Here is a 24,354-nt window from a genome sequence, read left to right as displayed (position 1 = left end):
GTGAAAGAAGCTAATCTTTAAAGGCTACATTCTATATGATTCCAACTATTCAACATTCTGGAAAAGTCAAAACGATTAAGAAAGTAAAAAGATCAGTGGTTGCTGGGGTGGGGTGAGGGTGGTGAATAGGAGGAGCACAGAGGATTTTTAGGGCAGTGAAAATACTATAATGATGGATATATGTCATTATACATTTGTCCAAACCCATAGAATATACAACATCACGAGTGAATCCTAAGGTGAACTATGGACTTTGCATGATTATGATGAGTCAAGTAGGTTCATCCTTACTAAAAATGTACCTTTCTGGTGAGTGATGCTGATAATGGGGGAAGCTATGCATGTTTGAGAGGAGGGAGTATATGGGAACTCTCAGTACCTTCCACTAAGTTTTCCTGTGAACCTATAACCGCTCTAAAACATTCTTTTCTTTTTAAGTCGATATAATCCCTGATACTAACAGAATAAAGGATAAACACCACAACCTCCACACCCCCCCCAAAAAAAAACCCCACAGTGACAGCAAATTACAGGAACTTCTGAAAGTTTAACAGCAAAAGCAAGTCTAATTGGAAGACTGGACTCTGGAACCAACCGCTCAAGCGTTGTAATATATAACCCTAAAGGAAGGATTTCCAGGAACGAAGGGAAAAGTGGACTTTTCTCTGAACAGCTTTTATACAGCTTGCAGGTAGACAAACTTACATAAACCTGATATATCCATTAATGTAGAAGAAAAGAGCTTTCCATTTAGAAACTGACCTAAGTTTGTGGAGTAGTTCTCAGTTTGTTACATGTCCTTGCTGAATATCACCATCTTCTCATCTGCATAAAGTGTATCATACCAACCTCAGAGGTCTTTTTTTTTTTAGTTATTTCTGAGATATACATTTTAAAGTAATAACAAGAATTATGACATAACATTATACAAGAACATATAAGATTTTTATAAACGTCTAAAAATTTCAGGTCTTTTTTTTTGCGGTACGCGGGCCTCTCACTGTTGTGGCCTCTCCCGTTGCGGAGCACAGGCTCCGGACGCGCAGGCTCAGCGGCCATGGCTCACGGGCCCAGCCGCTCCACGGCATGTGGGATTTTCCCGGACCGGGACACGAACCTGTGTCCCCTGCATCAGCAGGCGGACTCTCAACCACTGCGCCACCAGGGAAGCCCTCGGAGGTCTTTTGTGTGTGTGTGTGGTATGCGGGCCTCTCACTGCTGGGGCCTCTCCCGTTGCGGAGCACAGGCTCCGGACGCGCAGGCTCAGCGGCCATGGCTCACGGGCCCAGCCGCTCCGCGGCATGAGGGATCTTCCCGGACCGGGGCCCGTACCCGCGTCCCCTGCATCGGCAGGCAGACTCCCAACCACTGCGCCACTAGGGAAGCCCGTCGGAGGTCTTTTTTGATCAATACATTATCGCACGTGTGTGAGAACTCTCAAATGTGTTATTCTACAGATGGCATTATAATTAATAGAAATTTACCAAAATAAATAATGGAGTCAATTTTCTTAAAGCACCGTATCCATTCATTACAGATATGAAAAACTGGAGTAAGTACAGAGGTGTAAACGGGTGGTTAAGTCAGGTACTGACTTTTTTCCCCTACGCTGCTCCGTCAAGTTTAAGCATTTGGAATTCAAAAATTGTTTTAAACCCTTTACAGAATTGGAAGAAGTAGCTTTTCAGACCGTGAAGTAACTGACTAGTTGTGAATATCTCATATCTTAGGCTACCTTTTTTATCCGTCTTGCGCGGGTCTTCCAAGAGCCGAACTGCCAATGCTCCCAACCAAGTTCTCGGCCGCCGAAGCACTTCCGGTCCTCGGCCCGGAGGCGAGCGGATAAGGAGCCTGCCACGCATGCGCGCCCAGGCGCAGCTTCTGCGGAACGCCCCGCCTCCTTACGTCCCCTCCAACCTCGCTAGAACGGCAACCGGCGGGAGTTTTTCAAAATGGGAGCGCGGAGGCGCCGCCCAGGCCTCGGAAGGTGCCCGGGAGACCTTTCGGTGGCTGTGGTGTCGTCGCCGGGAGCGGCGGCCTAAAGAGCCGAGCCTGATGGACGCCAAGACACGCTGCCTACTTGGAGCGCTGCCTCGAAAGGACTGCGTAAAGGGAGTTAATCCAGGGAGCACGGACCGCGGCCTGGAAATATGGCGACCTGCATCGGGGAGAAGATCGAGGTGAAAAGACTCGGCAGTCCCCAGTAGGGCGGGTGGGAGTCGGAGTGCCGGGACTCGTCGAGACCCTGGCAGGAAGGGGATAGAGCGCAGCTAACGGCTGCAGGTTGGACGCCGGAGTGCTTTGGGAGGGTCCCAACCGCCGGGGGCCCGGCTGTTTGAGGGCGGAGCGGCCCGCCCCTCTGAGACGCGGGGGCGGTGGGACAGGTGTGTTGCTCGCGGCCCCGCCCTTCTGTCCCTAGACACCGCGGCTTCCTGTCAGGGATCCCGCCGGAGCTGCCGCGCTAGAGCAGGGCAAGGCTGTCTTCCCCTTCTCCAAGGGGATGGCGGTTACCTCCGGCGGGAGTTGCGGCGGGATTCCGTTCAGGGCCTTAGCTCTCGGGGGCAGGCTGGGGGTGGGACGAGGATGCTGAGGCTACGCTGAGGCTGAGGAACCAGACCATTAGGGTGCTCTATCCAGAGACCAGCCTGGAAGCTCAGAGACCCGCAAGGCGTCAACATGCTGTCCACCCCAGACACCTGCTGTATCGAGGTGTGATACCTGCTTGAATTTTGAATGCAAATTCTCCTCCCGATCCATTTTAGCCTCTTTTTTCCAGCCCCTTCCTATTTTTTCTTCCTTTCTGCGTCGCAAATCATTACACATATTCTTTAATTTTAACTTTTAAGGATTTTAAAGTTGGAAATCTGCTTGGTAAAGGATCATTTGCTGGTGTCTATAGAGCTGAGTCCATTCACACTGGTTTGGAAGTTGCAATCAAAATGGTAAGAATATGTTAATCAGTTTCTCACTTCTGCTTTGCAAGTAACTAGAGAGGTTTGCTACTTGAGATGTTAGAAACTCCTTACCTGCCAGCCTTTTCTTTATGCTGTAAAAAACCCATTGCTTAGGCAGAAGACAGTAGTTCCAACAGTTAAACTTAAGGATCTCTTAGGAGATCCTTAACCATGCTTAAATAAGTGTTCTATCTTTACTCATGTTCATTAGATTTGGTATCTGTTCTAATTATATGTACTTAGAGTAATTGGTAGCAGTCAAAGAACAAATAATAATTTGTTTATAATAAGAAGAATACACTGTGCATAGTTCTGTATTACACTGTAAAAAGCTAAAATACTATTCTTGATTGTTAGAAGTCAGTCTAATAGGAGTAACATAAGGAAATTAAGAAACACCTAAACCAGTAGGAAAAGGGAAGATTTGTTTTAAAGCTTTGCTAAATTTTATTTGTTGTTATTATCATAGATATGATGGTTGAGCTATTAAATTCTTTAAGTTGGTAGAGTGTATTAGAATGCATTGGGCAAGTTTATTGAATGTCCACCCTGTCAAGCACTTTGCTAGGTGCATGGGGAAAATAGACAACGAAATAAATTGATCTCAAAAAGAAGATAAAAGGACTTCAGAATATTTTATAGTATACTTTCTCTTTTCAAAGTTAACATGACAACTTCACATTTGAAAGTTTATCATTAACATTTAAACCTCTCATGTTATTTTTAGATAGATAAGAAAGCCATGTACAAAGCTGGAATGGTACAGAGAGTCCAAAATGAGGTGAAAATACATTGCCAATTGAAACATCCTTCTATCTTGGAGGTAAGATACAAATTTTATAGAAGTGGCCAAGGGCATTGAATTTTTCTGTATTATAATTTATTATGCCCTTTTACATTTCAGCTGTATAACTATTTTGAAGATAACAATTATGTGTACCTAGTATTAGAAATGTGCCATAATGGAGAGATGAACAGGTATATAAAAAACAGAAGAAAACCATTCTCAGAAAATGAAGGTAGGCTGTGCTTCTTTTCTTTCTTTCATTTTTCTTAAAAAAAATTGGTTTTGGAAAATACAAATTTTACTCTTTGTAGTTTTGAAGAATGTACTTTTTATAATATTTAGTAAAACTGTTTCAATTATTACTTTGGGCTATAAAAAGAGATTTTTCCCCCCCAAATTAAGAAAGTTGTTAATTCATGTAAGTAATTCAGGCATTACAGAAATAAAGTAGAAGAAGAAATTTGCTATCCATCTTTTGCCAAAACAACATTTTAAATTAAGTCATTGGTCACAGTTGAATGTGTATCTTTTCAAATTTAGAAAAAGCTTTTTAGGATGCTGTTGATGACTATAAAGTAGTTTCTAAGTCAAACACAGTACCTGTTGAAACCATTTATTATAGAAAATGTCAAACACTTAAGTTGAGACAGTAATATAATGAGCCCCTATGAACTTACCACTGAGCTTCCAAAACTATCAACTCATTGTTTCATCTGTACCCTTCTTATTCCCCCAATTCCTCAGAGTATATTGAAGCAAATCATAGACATCTTTTTATCTTTAAACAATGCAGACTTTAAAAAAAAAACAAAAAACGTAAGCACAAAGTCACTATCACACCTAATAATTCCTTACTGTCAAACACATTGTCAGTTTCAGCTTCCCCAGTTTCTTATAAGTAACTTTTTTTACAGTTCAGATCAGGATCAAGTAAGGTCCGTATATCATCACACAAATGATTGTTTTCAAATTATCTTACCCTGCTAACTGACATTGCAGGCTAAGATTGAAAGCTAAGAAAGGTGGTTGCTGATAGGCTTTTTGTCCATTTGATCTATATTTAACCCATTTGGAAAACAATTTGGTCATATGTGTTAAGAGTTAAGGAAATGTTCATATCCTTAGACTGAAAATAAGAACATAATACATAATAAGAAAATAAATTCATATACATATTGATGATGAGTACTGCATTTTTCATAATACAATAGTAAGGCCTTCTTAAATAAGACAACTTGCAAAAGATAGGAAGGAAATGAATTACCAATTTGACTAATTAAAATTAAGAATGTGTATGACAAAGGATACTGTCAACAAATTTAAAAGTTAAAGATAGGAAGAAAATATTTGTATAACAAATGGCTGTCCAATTAATTTTCAAATATAAGGCATGCCTTAAAAGAAAAGATAATTGTATAGGAAAATGGACAGGGGATGTAAGCAGACTGTTCACAGAAGAAGTAGTATAATTGGCCAATAAACATACGAAAAGATGCTCAAAATCAGTAGTAATCATAAGAATGCCAACTAAAATAACGAGTACCATTTTTTTACCCATTGGATTGAGACTACCTAATTTCAACAAGGATATGCTTGAAAATAACAGCCTTTTGAAGGGCGATTGGCAAGGTATTAAAATACTAAATTTTATCTTTGAACCCAGTGATTCTACTTCTTGAATTTACCATAATGAAGCACCCCATTTATATGCACAAGAAAACAAGCATGTACAAGAATGTTTATTGTTGTATTTTTTTATAATCTTGAAATGACCCAAATATTAATCAATAGCAATTTAACAAGATGGAGATCTATGTGTACTGACATAGAAATATCTCCAAGAAATATTGTGAAGTGGCAAAAAAAAAGTAATAAACTATATTTTTATACCATTTTTATATTTTAAAAACATTTATTACAGTGTATTTCTATAGATTTAAGTGTACATAAGCACATGGAAGAAAAGTTTAAAAGAATATATATAAACTGTTAATAGTGACTACTTTTTAGGAGGGTTTGGGAGGACATCAAAGGAAATACAGCTTGCTTTTCTTTTTTTCTCTTTTTTACAATTTGAATTATTTATGAATTGTTTAATTATAAATATTTTCTCTTTCTATGGACTTCTGGTTACCCTAGTTAACTCTGGTCACTCCCAGTTCCTATTAAAATTAAGCCTCCCTTAACTGTATTTAGAAAACTCATTAGTTGGAAAGGACAGAGTTTAAAAGGAGTGCCTAGTTGTCTTAATAGGAATTATTAAAGAATATTATGAAATTATCAGAGTGGTATTTTGGCTGGTAAAACTAAGCTACAAACCAGTTTACTAATTGTCATACTGGCATATGTACTTGGGTTTCATGATGTATTCTAAATACTGAATCTTCAGATTTTCTAAATTGTAGTTTTAATTTTTGCATTCTAATAGCTCGACACTTCATGCACCAGATCATCACAGGAATGCTGTATCTCCATTCTCATGGTATATTACACCGGGACCTCACACTTTCTAACCTCTTACTTACACGTAATATGAACATCAAGATCGCTGATTTTGGGCTGGCCACTCAATTGAAAATGCCACACGAAAAGCACTATACTTTATGTGGAACTCCTAATTACATTTCCCCAGAAATTGCAACTCGAAGTGCACATGGACTTGAATCTGATATTTGGTCCTTGGGCTGTATGTTTTATACGTTACTTATTGGAAGACCACCTTTTGACACTGACACCATCAAGAACACGTTAAATAAAGTTGTATTGGCAGATTATGAAATGCCAACTTTTTTGTCAAGAGAAGCCAAGGACCTTATTCACCAGTTACTTCGTAGAAATCCAGCAGATCGTTTAAGTCTGTCTTCAGTATTAGACCATCCTTTTATGTCCCGAAATTCTTCAACAAAAAGTAAAGATTTAGGAACTGTAGAAGACTCTATTGATAGTGGACATGCCACAATTTCTACTGCAATTACGGCTTCTTCCAGTACCAGTATGAGTGGTAGTTTATTTGACAGAAGAAGACTTTTGATTGACCAGCCACTCCCAAATAAAATGACTATATTTCCAAAGAATAAAAATTCAAGTGATTTTTCTTCTTCAGGAGATGGAAGCAGCCTTTATACTCAGTGGGGAAATCAAGAACAAGAAACCAGTAATAGTGGAAGGGGAAGAGCAATCCAAGAGGCAGAAGAAAGGCCACATTCTCGATACCTTCGTAGAGCCCATTCCTCTGATAGATCTGGCATCTCTAATAGTCAGTCGCGAGCGAAAACGTATCCAATGGAACGATGTTACTCAGCAGAAATGCTTTCAAAATCCAAAAGATCAGGAGTAGATGAAAATGAAGAAAGATACTCATCCACAAACAGCAATGCTAATATTCTTCACTTCTTTAAAGAAAAGACATCCAATGGTTCTGGATCTTTTGAAAGACCTGATAACAATCAAGCACTGTAAGAATAATTCTATCAAAAAGCATTTTACTTTTCAATAAACATTGTATTAGCACAAACATGAAGCTGCATCTAACTAAGGGTTACCTTGTCAGATATTCCTGGGGCACTTTTAACTATGACTTCTGTTTTTTAATAGGAAGAGAATCAGAATGATGATTTTCAATTGTGGTTAAGAATCTCTTAAAATGAGTATATGTGCTCATGAATGTATTTGTAGTATGTGTTTAATACTTGGGAATTTCTAGTGTCATTTTAAATTTTATATGAAGCAGGTCTCCAGTGCGATGTATCATATATTAAACATGTCTGATTCCTAAAGTACTCTTAACAGTAACTGTACACACACACACACACACAAATAGAGAAAGAGAAGTTGACCCTAAGTGATGAGTAATCATATTGACTGCTTCTCACATGAAGGCAAGTTTTTAGTGACTAGTGTTTTTCTTTTTCTGATCTTTGATTTTTATGTTTAAATTAAAAGAGGACAGTAGCCATATAGAAATGTCACAGTGCCATGGGCATTTTGGCATGGGAATTTAGCTTCATAGACACAATTTAGTTATGCAAATGTTGGGTTCTACAGTTAATGTAAAAATTTTTAGGTATTCATATCAGAAGAGAGCTCCCTTTTTTAGTGTTTTTTTATGTTAAAAGGTTACTACCTTTTAATTTTTTATTAGTTTATGGGAAATTTTTTTTCTTTGTTTAGCTCCAATCATCTTTGTCCAAAAAATGGAAAAACTCCTTTTCCATTTCCAGACCAGACAGCTCAGACTGAAATGGTGCAACAGTGGTTTGGGAATCTGCAAATAAATGGTGAGTTTTTAATGGACTATTTAATAAAAAGTTAATGACTTGGCCACTTACCAAGCATTGCAGTTTTCTATTTGGGTTTTCTTAAGAAAATAGTACATTTTCAATAAACTGTTACAATAATAGTAATAATTACTGTTAACACAGTTTGAGTATTTACTGTATCAGCCACTGTCCTTAATGCTTAACATATATTATTAACTTATTAATAATTCTCACAAAAACCATATGAGGAAGATACTGTTATTAGCCCTGTCTTACAAATGAGGAAATAGTAGTACGCAAAGGTTAATTTGCCAAGCTGCACTGTCCATAAATACAAGAGAGAGGAGTCTAACCCAAGCAGTCTGGCTCAGAGACTTTACTCTTAACCCCTCCGCTCTTGCAGCCTCTCGTAATAAGTACCTACTATCAGTGCCTATAAAATAATCAAAAGATGGTTGACTTTATTTTTAAGTAGAAGGTGATGTGGATCATCATAGTGTACCAATGGGACCTCACATACACTAAAATACACAGCTACTAAAACCTAAACATTTTTAAACAGCTTTCATCCAAGTCATTATTTTATTTATAGATACAGAGTTTGAAAGTTAAACATTTCTCATTATTGAACATGACATTCACAGAAGGTGGGTTGGAAAATAATGATGGAAGAAAGAGAATAAAAAAGAAACATGGAGAGGAGGAGAGAATTTTTTACTAAGTATCATGTTACCTCAGACAAGTGCGTAATATGGCTGTAATTTAAGCATAGAGTTATGTCACCTCAAGAGTCTATTTTTTTCATGTATATTATTTTCAAGGGCCCAAAAGAGAATTAATCTTCTCATGTGTACTTGTTAAAGATGATAATTCAAGTTTATGTTTTTTAAAACTACAGAACTGCCATGTGCTTAATCTTGCACTTAACCTTCTATTGTGTTTATAGATACTTTTATTTGGTAAACATGGACATGTCTGAAGTAACTTTGTTTGTAATACTCTAGTAGTGCTGCTACAATTTTAAAGTATATTATTTGATGTAGGATATTTTCTGTCATAATGGGAATTATGGAGGGAGGCACTTAAAAGTCATTTAAGGGGAAAGCTGAGATATAGATTTTTATAGTTTAGCATTAGAAAAATTGCCTTACAAAGTTTTATATAGTCTAATCATTTTAAGGGCTTTAAAAAAAATAATGTTCCCATGTGAACTCTAAAACTATATAAAATTTAAATGGATAAAGTTCAAGAACTGTTTTAGAAATGTGGGTACAAATACATTTATAATATTAAGTATTAATAATAAACCTATTTCATATATTTTAGAGTGTTTTGGTTTTAGTTGCATATTTTGTAAGTAAAGATGAAATAGTCCTTAGCTTAAAGAGAGTGAATTTACATGTTATGTAGAATGATTACCTGGGAACTCCTCTCAAATCTATTATTTGTTGCAGCATTGGCAGTTGCTTTAGTATTAGTAAGTGACCCTAGGTGACTAGTTTTTGCTTTGATTGAAACATTAATTTCATATTAATATCTTTTCTTTCTTAGTCTTAGACTAAAGGTATTCCTTTGCAGTCTGGCTTAAACTGTCCTTTTAAAGTCACTTTTATTATGCCATATCTTTTTGTTGGTTTTTTTTTTTTGGCCGAGCCGTGCAGCTTGTGGTATCTTATTTCCCCAACCAGGGATTGAACCTGGGCCCTTGGCAGTGAAAGCGCCAAATCCTAACCACTAGACCACCAGGGAATTCCCTTATGCCGTATCTTAAACTGAAAAATTACAAGCTTTTTTTTAAAACTAGATTTCTTTTGTTCCTCAGGAAAAAAGAATGCTATTGTAACCAGCATGACATTGTTTTGTGTAGACTTGACTTTTTAATTATTCACTAAATTGCTTTATTCTATGTATATTATAGCTCATTTAAGAGAAACTACTGAGTGCAACAGCATTAGCCCAAACAGAGATTTCCAGGGCCATCCAGATTTGCAGGACACAACAAGAAATGCCTGGACTGATATAAGAGCCAAAAAGAGCCCTGATGCTTCTGATAATGCGCATTCTGCAAAACAGTTGAATAACATGAAATACATGACTGCATTTCACAGTAAACCTGAGATAATTCAACAAGAATCTATTTTTGGCTTAGATCCTTCTTCCGAACAAAGCAAGACGAGGGGTGTGGAGCCACTATTGGGGTATCAGAAACATACATTACGAAGCATTACATCTCCTTTGACTGCTTACAGGTTAAAACCAATCAGACAGAAAACGAAGAAGGCTGTGGTATGTCTATTATTTTTCTAAATCACTGGATGATATTTTCCTTGAGTATATGGTTTCTGGTATCAAACATAATAATATCTTTTCAGTTCCCTATAATGTCCCTGTATTTTTGATACGTACTTGATAAACTCACTTAAAAGAGACTGGGTATTTATGGGAAAATAGCTATTGTTTCCTTCTGGGTACTTTAAGAATGGTGAATTGATAGTAATTTTTGAATTTTAAATTATTGATAATGAAAAACATTTAAAAGTAATACTGGCTAAATACTGTGTTAAATATTATCCACAATCCTAATAACTAAGTTAATATTTAATACTATCTTTTGCTTTTGTTTTCATTGTTTCTACATTTAATCTAGTCTCAAAAAGATAAACTAGAAAATATCACTTTTTTTAACATCTGAAACTATTTAAAGAAAAGGAGTATGCACAAAATTAAGTACAGCATTTTTTTTTAATGTCATGTGTGCACTGGGAATGGTGATTTTGATTTTTTAATTCTGTCTTCATCCTGTTTGTCCCTGTTTTCCCTTTCACCCAGTCTTGCCTTTATTTGGCGTGCTATTGTCTTTTCAAGCCCTTAAATTCTCCACCCTACCTTCTGCTTTCTTTCTGTTCACTGGTTATCATTTCACACTTCATTCATTATACCTTCTTTCCTTTGCTCCTTATGTTTCACAGTTGTGCTGAAATACACCTGTGGTCTAGACAATTGCAGTGAAGCGGCTATTTGATTTTTACTTTAATTTTTGTTTCTGCCATGGTTAAGTACTTTTCTCTTAACTAATATGTATGTCAGAACTGTTCTGGTAAATAAGAGAATTGTTACTGATTTTAGTTTTTTTTTTTTTTTAGGTGAGCATACTTGATTCAGAGGAGGTATGTGTGGAGCTTCTAAAGGAGTATGCATCTCAAGAATATGTGAAAGAAGTTCTTCATATATCTAGTGATGGAAATATGGTAATGTGGATTTCCTTTATTATCTTGCAGCTTTATCACTTAAGCATTTATCATTCCATTCGTTCTATAATGATATTTAAAAAACAACTTTTAGTCGCTTTTCCTGATATGATAGTATCTCTGGAATTCAAAAACTAAAATAGTATACTACATACCTTTAAATAAATTAGTGTGGTGTAAAAAATAATTATAACCAGGAACAAAATCTAAAGTTTAGGCTTAAGTTTAAAAAGCAAAAAAATTACTTTTAGAGAATATTTAGCATTTTCAATAAAAATAATATACATGTGAGCTCTTTTTATAATTTTAGTAACAAAATATAGTGCTCTAACTTAATGGCATATAATCAGAATTCTTAAAAATTTTTTGCCAGATCACTATTTATTATCCAAATGACGGAAGAGGTTTTCCTCTTGCAGATAGACCGCCCTCACCTACTGACAACATCAGTAGGTACAGTTTTGACAATTTACCAGGTATGTAAATTTACCAGGGAATAAATTTAGATAATGGATTTATATATACATAAACTCTATACTGTGGGTATCATAAATTGTAAATATTTTGGCTTCAGTTGGGATGCAGGTTATGTTCTTATAACTTTATATCTGGTGAGATGTGCTATACCTTACTAATCCAATATTTAGTCATATTCTGTGTTATAATGGTATTTTATTGTTTACTTAAGTAAAAACTAACTCTAGAATATTAGTCATGTGTCACACAAATATAATTTGTACACTTGTATAGTTACAATTTGTCTAGAATCATGTTAAAAATTCAACATGAAGTATCTGGTTTTTGACTTTTGAAATCATTACTGTGCTACATAATGATCACTTGTAATTGTGGTTAACTAAATTAGCTTAGCTTCTGGATATTATGAATTGGGAAATTAACTACTGAGTAGTAAGACTTCCCTAAGGTAACTTAGAAGCAAATAAGAGAACCTATCTAATCTAACTCTGTTAGAAATTAAGACACATAGCAAGACTATCAAATATTATAAATGACCAGTTACAGGGAACTGCTAAAATTTACTACTCTATGTTTTACTAATATAAAAAGTGCTACATTTCTTTTCCTAAAGTCATTTGGTTCTGATATCTCAGGTAGAACTCTTTTCATTTCATTTATTAAAACTTTCCTGGAGTCATTATCTTACTTTTAACAAGGAGTCAGTGATTCAAAGTAAGAGATTTTTAAAATAATCATGAGACTGGGACTTCCCTGGTGGTCCAGTGGTTAAGACTTCACCTTCCAACGCAGGGGGTGCGGGTTCTATCCCCTGGTCGAGGAGCTAAGATCTCACATGCCTCATGGCCAAAAAACCAAAACAGAACAGAAGCAATGTTGCAACGAATTCAATAAAGACTTTAAAAATGGTCCACATCAAAAAAATCTTTAATAAATAATCATGATACTAATCATCAGATTTTGTTATATACTTCTTAGGAATTTTATTATACTGTCTTTAGTTTTCATTAAAATAGTAGACTTACATCTCTAAAATATTTTTATTTGGGTAATGGAACTGTTAACTTTGGGTAATGGGAGTATTAACTTTCGACTTGAATTTTTGAGGAAGAGTAGAAATAAATGTTAGACTGTTACGGAATTTATGTCAACACTTTATTCCCTAATGTTAGGTAACTTTTTTGTTTTCTCTCCCTAGAAAAGTACTGGCGAAAATATCAATATGCTTCCAGATTTGTGCAGCTTGTAAGATCTAAATCTCCCAAAATCACTTATTTTACAAGATATGCTAAATGTGTTTTGATGGAGAATTCCCCTGGTGCTGATTTTGAGGTTTGGTTTTATGATGGTAAGTGCCATTTAGAAATGGTAATTTTTTTCCCTTTAGTTTGTAACTTAGTAGTTGTGGGGTTTTTTGGTTTTTTGTTTGTTGTAAATTCAACACAATGAGATTTATTTATTTATTTTATTTATGGCTGCGCTGCATGGCTTGCGGGGTCTCAGTTCCCCGACCAGGGATTGAACCCAGGCCACAGCAGTGAAAGCTCTGAATCCTAACCACTAGACCACCAGGGAACTCCCCAACACAGCAAGGTGTGTGTGTGTGTGTGTGTGTATCCATACATAAAAATTACACAGCACACTATACTATATGTCAAATGTTAATCAAAATTTATATATACTTGCTTGTAAACAATTTATTTTCTAATGTGTATATTAATTCTCTTTCCCCTTTTGGCTCCAGTTTAACAACATTCTGATTGATATTATAAAAAAATAACATGAAATAAACAATATCCTGTTTCTTACTAGAAATTTAAACGGACACATACCAAATTTTTAGGATAATAAATAAAGGATAAGGTTGAACCAGAGAATTTTATTTTCTAAATCTATAAAGATGTTTACTTTTTAATTTGTAAAGTTTCCTCCTTTAAGGGACACATAGTACATGCACTCACACAGTACACATAATTATAGCTGTCCTTCACTTATGTTTTTGTATGAGAGTAGTGGTTTTTTAAAAATATAAAAGTATCAAACTTAAGCCAGTTATATGCGGAAAAGAAAAATGGCCTTTATTTTTTGAATACTACTTTGAGAGCCTCATTTTATTAATGGCCAATAAGTGAATATAAATGTTACCTTGATCTGGGAGTCATTATGTACTGGGGTATGATAATGAATATAAATCTAGTAATATTTAAAGAAATAATAAAGGGTTTTCTGCTTAATTTTTAAGGAGCAAAGATACACAAAACAGAAGATTTAATTCAGGTGATCGAAAAGACTGGCAAATCTTACACCTTAAAAGGTGAAAGTGAAGTTAATAGCTTGAAAGAGGAAATAAAAATGTATATGAACCATGCTAATGAGGTATGTACTGACTTTTAGTAGGTTTTTTCTTACCAATTAATAATAATACAAATGACATAGATGAAGTAATGACAGAAAGCACTCTTTTGAAATAGGGCCACCGTATTTGTTTAGCACTGGAATCCATAATTTCAGAAGAAGAAAAGAAAAGTGGAAGTGCACCCTTTTTCCCAATAATTGTAGGAAGGTAAATGTTTGAAAATTTATTAAATATGGCTAAAATGTGTAGAAATGTTTTTTTAGAAAAAACAGTTTAATGTTTACATTATGAACATTCTTTTGTTTTCTATAAATTGAAAGCTTTAAAAGAATGTATTTGACATATCTTTCTCCTTCAGAAAACCTAGTAGTACTAGTTCACCTAAGGCCTTAACACCTCCTCCTTCTGTGGATCCAAACTACCCAATGAGAGAGACACCATCTCTGAATAGAATGATCATAAATAGTGCAGCTTCTCCAAAACAGGCACCAATACTTAATCCTTCTGTAAGTAAATATATGTCACTTCTGTACTTTAAACTCTTCAATGATTGCCTAATGTCCTTGATATCAAACTAAAACACGCTACTGTGGCCTTACTATCACCTACCTACTTTTCCAGTCTCATCCTGAGCTACCTACCCCACACTCTCTGTGCCTAGTTCTTTGATTAAGCCAAACTCTCAGGGCCTTTTCACATGCTCTTCACTTGACCTGGAACTCTTTCCCTGAACCTCTTAATGGCTAATTCTTTCTCATCTTTCAGGACTCAGTTTAAATATTACCTCAGCAAGGCCTAACCTGACTCCTCTGGGAAAAAGCTAAATATATTAACATATATAGTTTTATTTTTGCTAGTAAAATATCATTAACTGCCTTAATATCCATGATAGAATCATGGTTAAACAAACTTATATTTTTATTCAATGAACTATCATGCTAATAAAAACTATATAGCAATGTAGTAAAATGCAAGATTAAAGAAATAGATCTCTGTTTGTGTATATGGGTATGTGTGTATTCACACACACAAACATACATACTATAATTGAAGCTATGAAAAATTATACCTTGGGAAAAAAAGACAAAAGAAATCTACCAAAATCAAAACAGTAGTTCTGTGATTTTTTTTCCTATTTTATACTTTTCCAATTTTCTGTAATGTGATTGTATTTTTTTTAATTTTGTCCTTTAAAAATTAATTTAAGATAATGAAAATCTGGTCATCATCTAGTTTTGCTGAAGTTGGCTTATTAGAATGCTAAGGAATAATATCTTTCTTTCTTTTATTATTTGTAGATGGTTACAAATGAAGGACTTGGCCTTGCAGGTGCAGCTTCTGGAACTAACAGCTCTCCTAGTAGTCTAAAAGATTGTCTCCCTAAATCAGCACAACTTTTCAAGTCTGTTTTTGTGAAAAATGTCGGTTGGGCTACACAGGTGAGAAGTTAGATTTCTCTTTGCAAGACAGTTTTTACACTTTTTGCATTGATTATATCATTAATAATTTTCACATTTTTTTATTTGTATACAGATGGAAAGCTCTAGATATTGTTGATAACAAATTGCCTGCTAGGGCCTAGGTGACCTATTCTTGCCATTTTTTTTTTTTAATTAATTTATTTATTTTTGGCTGTGTTGGGTCTTCATTTCTGTGTGAGGGCTTTCTCTGGTTGCGGCAAGCGGGGGCCACCCTCCATCGCGATGCATGGGCCTCTCACCATCGCGGCCTCTCTTGTTGCGGAGCACAGACTCCAGACGCACAGGCTCAGTAGTTGTGGCTCACGGGCCTAGTTGCTCCGCGGCATGTGGGATGTTCCCAGACCAGGGCTCGAACCCGTGTCCCCAGCATTGGCAGGCAGATTCTCAACCACTGCGCCACCAGGGAAGCCCTTGCCATTTGTTTTTAAAGTAGAGGTCATGATGATGGCTAAACATTAGGATTTGAGAATGCCCAGGGCATCGTAAGTTTTAGAAAGTATTTGTAATCTATATTAATAGAGTAATTTTTATTTGGCAGAAAAGAATTTTTGCATTTAAAAATTAGGTCTACATTGACTTTCAAACTTAAAGAATTTTATGTAGGTGTAAACTTAGATTTGTATATTTTCTGAAAGCTTGAACTTTGGAGATGTTTGAGCACAGCACATGTAATTTTTACTTACCAGTGAAGTAAAATATAGCCTAGTCCTTTATGGGGGGTAGGAAATATCGGGAAGGGAACTCAGCATTTGTTGAGTACATGCTATGTGGTACCATGTTTTCCACATACATTGTCTCATTTCCCAAAATAAAACCTAGTAAAGTTGATGTTATCGCCTTTCATAGATAGTAAAATTATGGCTCATAATGTATGGTTGACTTGCACATTCCTACTAGTTTGCAGAATCTGGATGTAAACCCAGGTCTATTTGATTCCAGTGTCCATGTCTTCTCTGTACTCTGTTTGGAGTGGCACATTGTAAACATCAGTGACTAAAGAAACCAATTTCAAAAGCAAAGATGTAACATTCTCAAGCAGAATAGAAATTCTTTTGGCCTAAGAACAAAGAATAGAGGGAAATTCTAATTTAAGAAAGTGTTGCTTGGTTACTTCCTAAATCTCTTCTTGGTTAGAAATACTATGGGAAAGGAAAAAAAAAAAGGTTGCTTAGATAGCCTAGTGGAAATGAATGGGAAACAGGATTTATGTAGAATAATTTTAATTTATGATGCCCTATCCATTAAAGGAATAATCTGAAAAAGATATGAATATTCTCAAATGTTACTACCATCACAGCCCCAAATTTGTAGTTACCTGAAGGGTTGTTTTGTTTTCTTTTTAAACTATATGAAAATCCTTTTAAACATGAGTACCTTTTAAGAAGTTCATATCCTCTGTAGTAATTTTGCTTGCTTATTACTTTTCTAGTTAACTAGTGGAGCTGTGTGGGTTCAGTTTAATGATGGGTCCCAGTTGGTTGTGCAAGCAGGAGTGTCTTCTATTAGTTATACATCTCCAGATGGTCAAACAACTAGGTAAGTTCTTAAAATACTGGTTGAGATTCAGCTCTTTGCTCTAATTTTGTTTTATCTATATGATGAAATAAATGACTTAATAAAGTTACTATTTTCATGTTGACAAAGTTCATATTATTATTTAAACTGTTAAATATTCATAGCAGCTCATATAGTCTAATGCATATTTTATGAGTGTTTACAGGAATGCAGGGTAATTGGTATGGATTATCCACTCCAAGTGGTTAGACTCCTTTAGCCTTCTTATTCCTTCAGTCTAACTAGGTTGGCCCTTTTCATAAGTAATGGACTTCTAAGTTCAAATATACTTAGAAAATTTACATAAAAGAACATAGAAACAAGGAAGCTTTCTTTTAAAAGGTAACCAGATTATTTTTCCCAAATGAAAGGCTGTATCCCCTGATCTAATGTAAAGTGATTAATGTTAAAAGACTTTTTTGAATGTATATATTCATTCTAAATGAGGATGTATGCCAGGCTAATAAGTATGCTAACAAGGAGGATCTGGGAATAGTAACAATAAGCAGTAGTTTGGTCTCCACATTTCAAACCATAACCTACTGAAAAGAGGTAGGGTGCCAACAGTACCAGTACAAACATGCTACTTTATGAAAAGTGCATATTGTAGAGAAAATACTTGGTACAAATATAACTTGTGGATATCTACCAACTGCTTTTGTGTGTATATATGCAGTACCATCATTTAAAGAACTCATAAAGTGAGAGGTTTTGTTAAATCAACTCTTTCAAATGATCCAGAAAGTGGAAAGATACAGATATAAAATGGGTAGAACCCATGTTCAGAAGATAAAAGTTCAGATTTTACTTGATATGGTCATTTGGAAATTTTTAATATTTAATAGAAATGTATTTATAATGTGTTTAGCTTAGTATTTTCTTTAAATTAGGGTCTTCAATTGAATGAAGAATCCAGATTTTCAGCTTGCTTTTGAAATTATAAAGTCTGTTCAAGTTTTTTGACCTAATTTTCTTTTTATTATTTAAATACATTTAGAAATTGGTCTATTTTAAAAGGAAACAGGGACTTCCCTGGCGGTCCAGTGGTTAAGACTTCACCTTCCAATGCAGGGGGCTGTAGGTTCAATCCCTGGTCGGGGAGCTGGGATCTCACATACCTCGCAGCCAAAGAATAAAAACATAAAACAGAAGCAGTGTTGTAGCAAATTCAATAAAGACTTTAAAAAAAATGGTCCACATCAAAAAAATCTTTAAAAAATAAGGAAACAAATTGAGTATGCTTAATTTAAGTATCTAATAATTTTGTATGATCTCTCTGAAGTGCCTTTGCCATTGAAGAATTACTGAAAAATATAATGTGACTTTTGGTACTCTTACAAACCAGGTGACTAAGTTATAATTTTATCTTTTTCTCTTTTGCTTCACTTAGGTATGGAGAAAATGAAAAATTACCAGAATACATCAGACAGAAATTACAGTGTCTTTCTTCCATCCTTTTGATGTTTTCTAATTCAACGCCTAGTCTTCATTGATTAAAGCTCCTTTTAGATATATATATGTTTAATAAATAACGTTTTTGTTGGCTTTCAAGTAAAGTGACTTTTTTCATTTTAAAAAACTTCTTCAGAAAGCCCTTCTATAAAAGAGAATTTTAATCTATACCATAACAGATGTATTCTAATGAGAGAACAAAGCAGAATGAAACTTGAGTCACTTACAAAATGTGGTCGTAGACTAAAATAGGACACCTAACTTTGCTCTTAGAACATATACTCCTAAAATTACTGTGTTCACATATTTGTATTGAACAATCTTTTAAAGCAAAAATATAAATGGTGTGTGGTATATTTGTGCTTTTATTTTTTTCCCTACTTCTTAGACATGTTAAGAATCATGGACAAAACATGCTGGAGTTTCAGAATTTTGAACATGTAAATAATGTGTATTTATGTTACAAGTAACATATGTAAACATGTATATTTGTTTTATATTTATTTTTGTAGCACTAGTTTGTGATGAAACATTTCTGAAAATGCATTTTATTAAAAAATAATAAATACAGTGTTACTTTATCTTTTGATTTATTTAATTAAATACTTAATTTAGGGACTTCCCTGGTGGTGCAGTGGTTAAGAACCCACCTGCCAATGCAGGGGACATGGGGTTCAATCCCTGGTCCGTGAAGATCCCACATGCTGCAGAGCAACTAAGCCCGTTCATCACAACTACTGAGCCTGCGCTCTAGAGCCCACAAGCCACAACGACTGAGCCCACATGCTGCAACTGCTGAAGCCTGCACGCCTAGAGCCCGTGCTCTGCAACGAGAGAAGCCACCACAATGAGAAGCCCGCACACCGCAACGAGTAGTAGCCCCCGCTTGCTGCAACTAGAGAAAGCCCACGTGCAGCAATGAAGACCCAACACAGCCAAAAGTTTTTTTTAAAAAAGAAAAATATATAATTTAAAATAATTTACATAGTAAACTCATTTTTAGTTTTTTTGCCTGTTTAAGACCCAATTAAATTTTTTAAATTAATTTTTCAAATGGTAAGTACATTGTTTCTCTACCTTTATCTGAAAATATCTGTATATTTTAATGATAAACATTTTAACACTGAAGACCTCAACAATGCAATTAACTAACATGAGGAAAAAGAATATTTGATAGTGGGACAGCAATTCTTAATGAAATACTCAAGGTAAAATAGGAATAGAATGAAACTACTTAAATATAAAGACTGTTAATGCTTCCTGCTGATTTTTATAATCAGAGAAATATTGGAGCCAATTCCATTAAATAGTCAGGAATACCCAATGTCACAATTATTCAGCATTGTTTTGGAGGTTGTTACCTATGGCAATGAGAAGAAAAATAATAATTTGTAACATAAGTTGCACAGTTAATAAGGAAAAGACAACCCAATAAAAAAATAGGCAAAAGATATGAACAGATAATTCACAAAGGAGAAAATCCATATAATGAATCAAAATCCATATAATATACTCAACCACATCTGTAGTTGGAGAAATACAAGATTAAAACAAAAATCATTTCCCTTTATGAAAGATTCGTAAAAAAAAATAATAGTGGTACAATGAGCAGGGCTTTCTCAGGTGTTGTTGATTACGGTGTAAATGATAAAGCAATTTGGTAATATCTATTAGAATTATTTTAATACATAGGTAATCCAACTTTGGGGAGGAAAATTATGTAAACCCTTCTCTTAGGGATAAAAATATGATTAGAAGAAAGAATTTCCTCTTAAAAATGGAAATAATTAAAGTCCTAGCTTAATTTTGAAAGCTAAAGACTCAAATACATTTTGCTTTGACAGAATTTAGGTGTATTTTTTTTATCATCTCCTTAATAAGTCTTAATGTGTCTATGTTTCAGGTATTTCTCATATATAATATACAGCTGAATTTTTTCAATCCAATGTAATAAGCTCTGTAGTCTACTTTGTTTACATTTATTATCATTTCTGATTTATTTTCACTGTTTGTCATTACAGTTCTATTGCATTTACTTCCCATCTTATTCTGTGTTTTCTACTAACCATACTTCTTTGCTTTTATTTTCCTTTCCCCCCTTCTTTCACGTTGAATTTCCTTTTCATATGCATATTTAAATTTTCTTTCAGCAGATTTTTCCTGAATTAAAGTTTTTAGAATTTGTTCTGTTTCATTGCTTTTGGTTTTCTTCTTCAAGGACTTCTGCTATATGTATGTTAAATCACCTGTGCCTAATTTTTATATCCATCACTTTCTCCACATTTTTTTCTCTTTATTTGTTAATTTTCCTCCATCTTTAATTTCCCTTAAGAAGTTATCTATGGCATCTTATTTACTCTTGTGTTCCTTCTAATTTGTTCTTCATGTCTGAAATTATTTTTTAAGTTTTGTATTCTTTCCTGAGCTCGGCCAGCAATATTTTCATACCTTCCTATTATCTTCTCTAGTTCATTGGGAAATTTTCCCATTTCTCAGTTTTTCAAATTACGATGTTATTTTTTAATCTTTCCATTACTTCGTAATTTCTTTCATCTCATTTTATAATACATTCTGTTTTTATCTGTTTTATGGGCATATCTGTCTGGCATGCCTTTGTTGTCTATGACAACATTAGTTCAACTGCACTTTTCCTGTTTCTCCTCAGTATTTATTCCAGTAAATGGCATCTGCATCACTAGCTGTTCATGTCAGAATCCTGGAACTCATTCTTAACACCTTCTTTTACCTCATCTAATCACCAGTTAATCCAAGTCTACCTCTAAAATATATTTTACATGCTTTAAATTCCCAATTCCACTGTCAGTTCCCTAATTCAAGTCACCAGCATCACTCATCTGAACTACTGCAATAGCCTGCTGCTCGTCCCTAAACATCTACTCTTGCCTCCTATACGAGTCAGGGTTTTTACTTGCAAACATCAAAATCTAACCTAGTTAGTTTACACAGAGAATATATTTATTAAAGGATATCAGCTCACAGACCCTCGAGGAGGGAAAGAGATTCAGGCTTTGCAGCTAAAAACACTGGCTGAATCATAATGTAGGAGCTTCCCCAGAAGAAGACATCCTAACAACGCTGCTCAGCACAGATCCCACAGCCATGCTGATGAAGCTAGGGGACTAGGTTCTGGGAGCTCTGACGGCTTTCTCGAGAATTTAGCCACTGACCTTGCTCCCTCACTAAAGTAAGTTTTGCTTACGTTGCTCACTTCCTCTTTTTGCTCAGTTCCTTAACGAAGTTTCACATTGGAGGAGTGTACTGGCAGAGCCAGAAACACAAGCTCATGGCCTGGCTGCAAAGGTAGAGAGAACGAATGCATTTTGGCTTCTATCTAAAAGGAGAGGCTCAATGTGAGAAATTCTCCAAATGTAGAAGGGTCTGCAGGAAGTGAAGAGTGGTCACATACATGATAAATGTCCTCCACATCCATTCCAATTCATACTTCACACTGCAGCCAGCTCATTCTAAAATACACAGCTGATTATGTTATTAACTTACGTTAAATTAATTGTGGAAATTTAAAAACAGAAGTACAGATATACCAGGATAAGGAACCTCCATGTGTCTCCCACCCAACTTCAACAAATATTTTGCCAATCCTGTTACATCTCTTTTACTGATATCCTTCCCCCACTGGAGTATTTTGAGGCAAATCCCAGAAATCATATAATTTCTATCATAAACTCTTTAGTACCTTTAACAGATAAGGAGCTTTTTAAAAGCATAACCAATAACACACATCTCAGAATTTACAGTAATTCCTTAATATTTAATGGTGAGTCCAGTTTCAAATTTCTCCAGTTACCTCAAAAATACCCTTTTACATTTGACTTAAAACAAGATCCAAAATAAGATCTATATAATGCATTTGACTTATATATCTGAAGTTTCTTTTCATCTATGACTGCTGATCTCTCAACTTTTATTTTTTCCACGGCATTTTTTTTTTTAATTTTAAGAAACTGGACCATTTGTCTATAGAATATATTATCTTCTGGGCTTAGATGATTACTTCCTAGAGGTGGCTTTTAGTTGTATCTTTCGTATTTCCTATAAACTGGTAGTTTACATCTACAGGCTTGATTAGATTCTGACTCAATGTTTTTTGGCAGGAACACTTACATAGGTGGTACTGAGTACTTGCTGCATCAAATCAGGAGGCACGTAACGCTTACCCACTTTTAATGATGTTAAGAGTGATCAGTGCGTTCAGGTGTTGGCTTCATCCAGCCTTTGGAAAGTTCCTCAATAATCTTCCACCTCACTAGTTTTATCATTCACTGATGAATGGTGCCCATATCTATAATATTATTTCACTAAAGGATGCTAGATGGGGGTTTTTCTAATTCTATTAGTCCCTTGTATTTATTAGCTTGGATTATTCTATAGGAGATAACTTTCCCTCATCAATAGTTTATTACCCTGAAGTTTAGATACAGGAAAGGCAGAAGAGAAGCTTAAGTCTTTATTTCCTGGTTTTTAGAGTAAAGAGTTAAAGCCCTAGCAACCTCCAAAGGTGACCAGTGTGTTTCTTACTTTTAGTATCATTATGAACTCACAGATTTTCACACATTTGATGTGTTTAAATTGGCTGCAGATATTATTCTTCTCAATGCTTTAATTGTCCCATTTTTGGCTAGTATAAGTCCCTTTATTTGATTCCTGGGTCCTTTTGGCAAGACAAGCCACAAAATGGAGAATGCCTAAAAATAAAGTCAAACAGAGGTACACGATGAAATATATCACCTCACGCTTGTTAAAATGGCTATCAAAAAGATACAAATAACAACTGTTTGCAAGTATGTAGAGAAAGGGAACCCTCATGTCCTGTTGATAGGAATGTAAATTGGTGTAGCCACCATGGAAAACAGTATAGAGGGTCCTCAAAAAATTAAGAACTACCATGTGATCCAGGAATTCCACTTCTGGGTATATATCCAAAGAAGATGAAGGCAGGATCTCAAAGAGATATCTGCACTCTCATGTTCATTGCAGCATTATTCACAACAGCCAAGATACGATGCACAACCTAGATGTCCATCAACAGATGAATGGATAAGGAAAATGTAAGTAAGTGTGTGTGTATGAATATTATTCAGCCATAAGAAAGGAGACCCTGCCATTTGTGACAAGATGGATGGACCCTGAGGGCATTATGCTAAGTGAAGTAAGTCAGAAAGAAAGGGACAAATACTATATGATATGACTTGTATGTGGAATCTAAAAGAGACAAACTATTAGAGGCAGAGAGTGGAATGACAGTTGCCAGTGGCTAGGCCGTGAAGGAAATGGGGAGATGTTGGTCAAAGAGTATAAACTTCCTGTTATAAGATGAATAAGTTCTAGGGATCTATTGTACAGCATGGTGACTATAGTTAATAACACTGTATTATATACTTAAAAGTTGCTAAGAGAGTAGATAGATCTTAAATGTTTGCACCACGAAAAAAGAAACAGTAATTATGTGATATGATGGAGGTGTTACCTAATGCTATGGTGGTAATCATTTTGCAATACGTAAGTATCAAATCAATATGTTGTACACCTTAAACGTATACAATGTCATATGTCAATTATATGTCGATAAAGCTGGAAAAAAACAAATGACAAAGGGAAAAGATAACCATCTACAAACCAAGGAGAGGCCTCAGAAAAAAACCAACCCTGCTGACAACTTGATCTCAAGCCTTCTAGCTTCCAGAACTATGAAAAATAAATTTTTGTTATTCAAGCCACCCCCCCAAAAAAAGGTACAACAAACAACA

General features: G+C 35.1%; 1 protein-coding gene and 1 long non-coding RNA gene across 9 annotated transcripts in view; one reads left to right on the top strand and one right to left on the bottom strand.

The window, feature by feature from the left end:
• The window catches only part of LOC109548768 (uncharacterized), an 86,385-nt gene extending 84,460 nt beyond the window's left edge, over positions 1 to 1,925 (bottom strand). For all 4 annotated transcript variants that reach the window (XR_012331873.1, XR_004526607.2, XR_012331872.1 and 1 more), the window contains exon 1: positions 1,736 to 1,925. This is a non-coding gene — a long non-coding RNA (uncharacterized lncRNA). The remainder of the gene's footprint in view (positions 1 to 1,735) is intronic.
• A 119-nt stretch (positions 1,926 to 2,044) lies between these two features.
• On the top strand, positions 2,045 to 19,149 carry PLK4 (polo like kinase 4). Of its 5 annotated transcripts, none has more exons than XM_004325607.4 (16): positions 2,045 to 2,180; positions 2,847 to 2,942; positions 3,682 to 3,777; positions 3,859 to 3,973; positions 6,170 to 7,196; positions 7,912 to 8,018; positions 10,150 to 10,286; positions 11,144 to 11,248; positions 11,622 to 11,724; positions 12,924 to 13,073; positions 13,968 to 14,101; positions 14,197 to 14,288; positions 14,440 to 14,587; positions 15,380 to 15,520; positions 16,992 to 17,098; positions 18,507 to 19,149. In XM_004325607.4, the coding sequence occupies exons 1-16, from the start codon at positions 2,151 to 2,153 to the stop codon at positions 18,607 to 18,609; spliced, it is 2,691 nt and encodes an 896-aa protein (XP_004325655.1). In that variant the 5' UTR covers positions 2,045 to 2,150; the 3' UTR covers positions 18,610 to 19,149. The 5 variants fall into 5 exon arrangements, with proteins under 5 accessions (XP_004325655.1, XP_004325652.1, XP_019783462.1 ...); XM_004325604.4 differs by having other exon boundaries at positions 9,919 to 10,286; XM_019927903.3 differs by lacking the exon at positions 2,045 to 2,180 and adding an exon at positions 2,579 to 2,709 and having other exon boundaries at positions 9,919 to 10,286.
• Positions 19,150 to 24,354: the final 5,205 nt, after the last annotated feature.

Source organism: Tursiops truncatus, chromosome 5, assembly GCF_011762595.2.
Source record: "Tursiops truncatus isolate mTurTru1 chromosome 5, mTurTru1.mat.Y, whole genome shotgun sequence".
In the NCBI taxonomy this organism is placed as follows: domain Eukaryota; kingdom Metazoa; phylum Chordata; class Mammalia; order Artiodactyla; family Delphinidae; genus Tursiops; species Tursiops truncatus.
The sequence above is the reverse complement of the archived record's forward strand: the minus strand, read 5'-3'. Positions and strand labels throughout refer to the sequence as shown.

Excerpts from the sequence above, each read along its gene's own strand:
- PLK4 (XM_019927903.3), top strand. The coding sequence starts at position 2,677 with ATGCTGTCCACCCCAGACACCTGCTGTATCGAG. Across the intron at positions 3,974-6,169 it reads ACCATTCTCAGAAAATGAAG|CTCGACACTTCATGCACCAG; the intron begins GTAGGCTGTGCT and ends GCATTCTAATAG. Across the intron at positions 11,725-12,923 it reads CAGTTTTGACAATTTACCAG|AAAAGTACTGGCGAAAATAT; the intron begins GTATGTAAATTT and ends TTCTCTCCCTAG.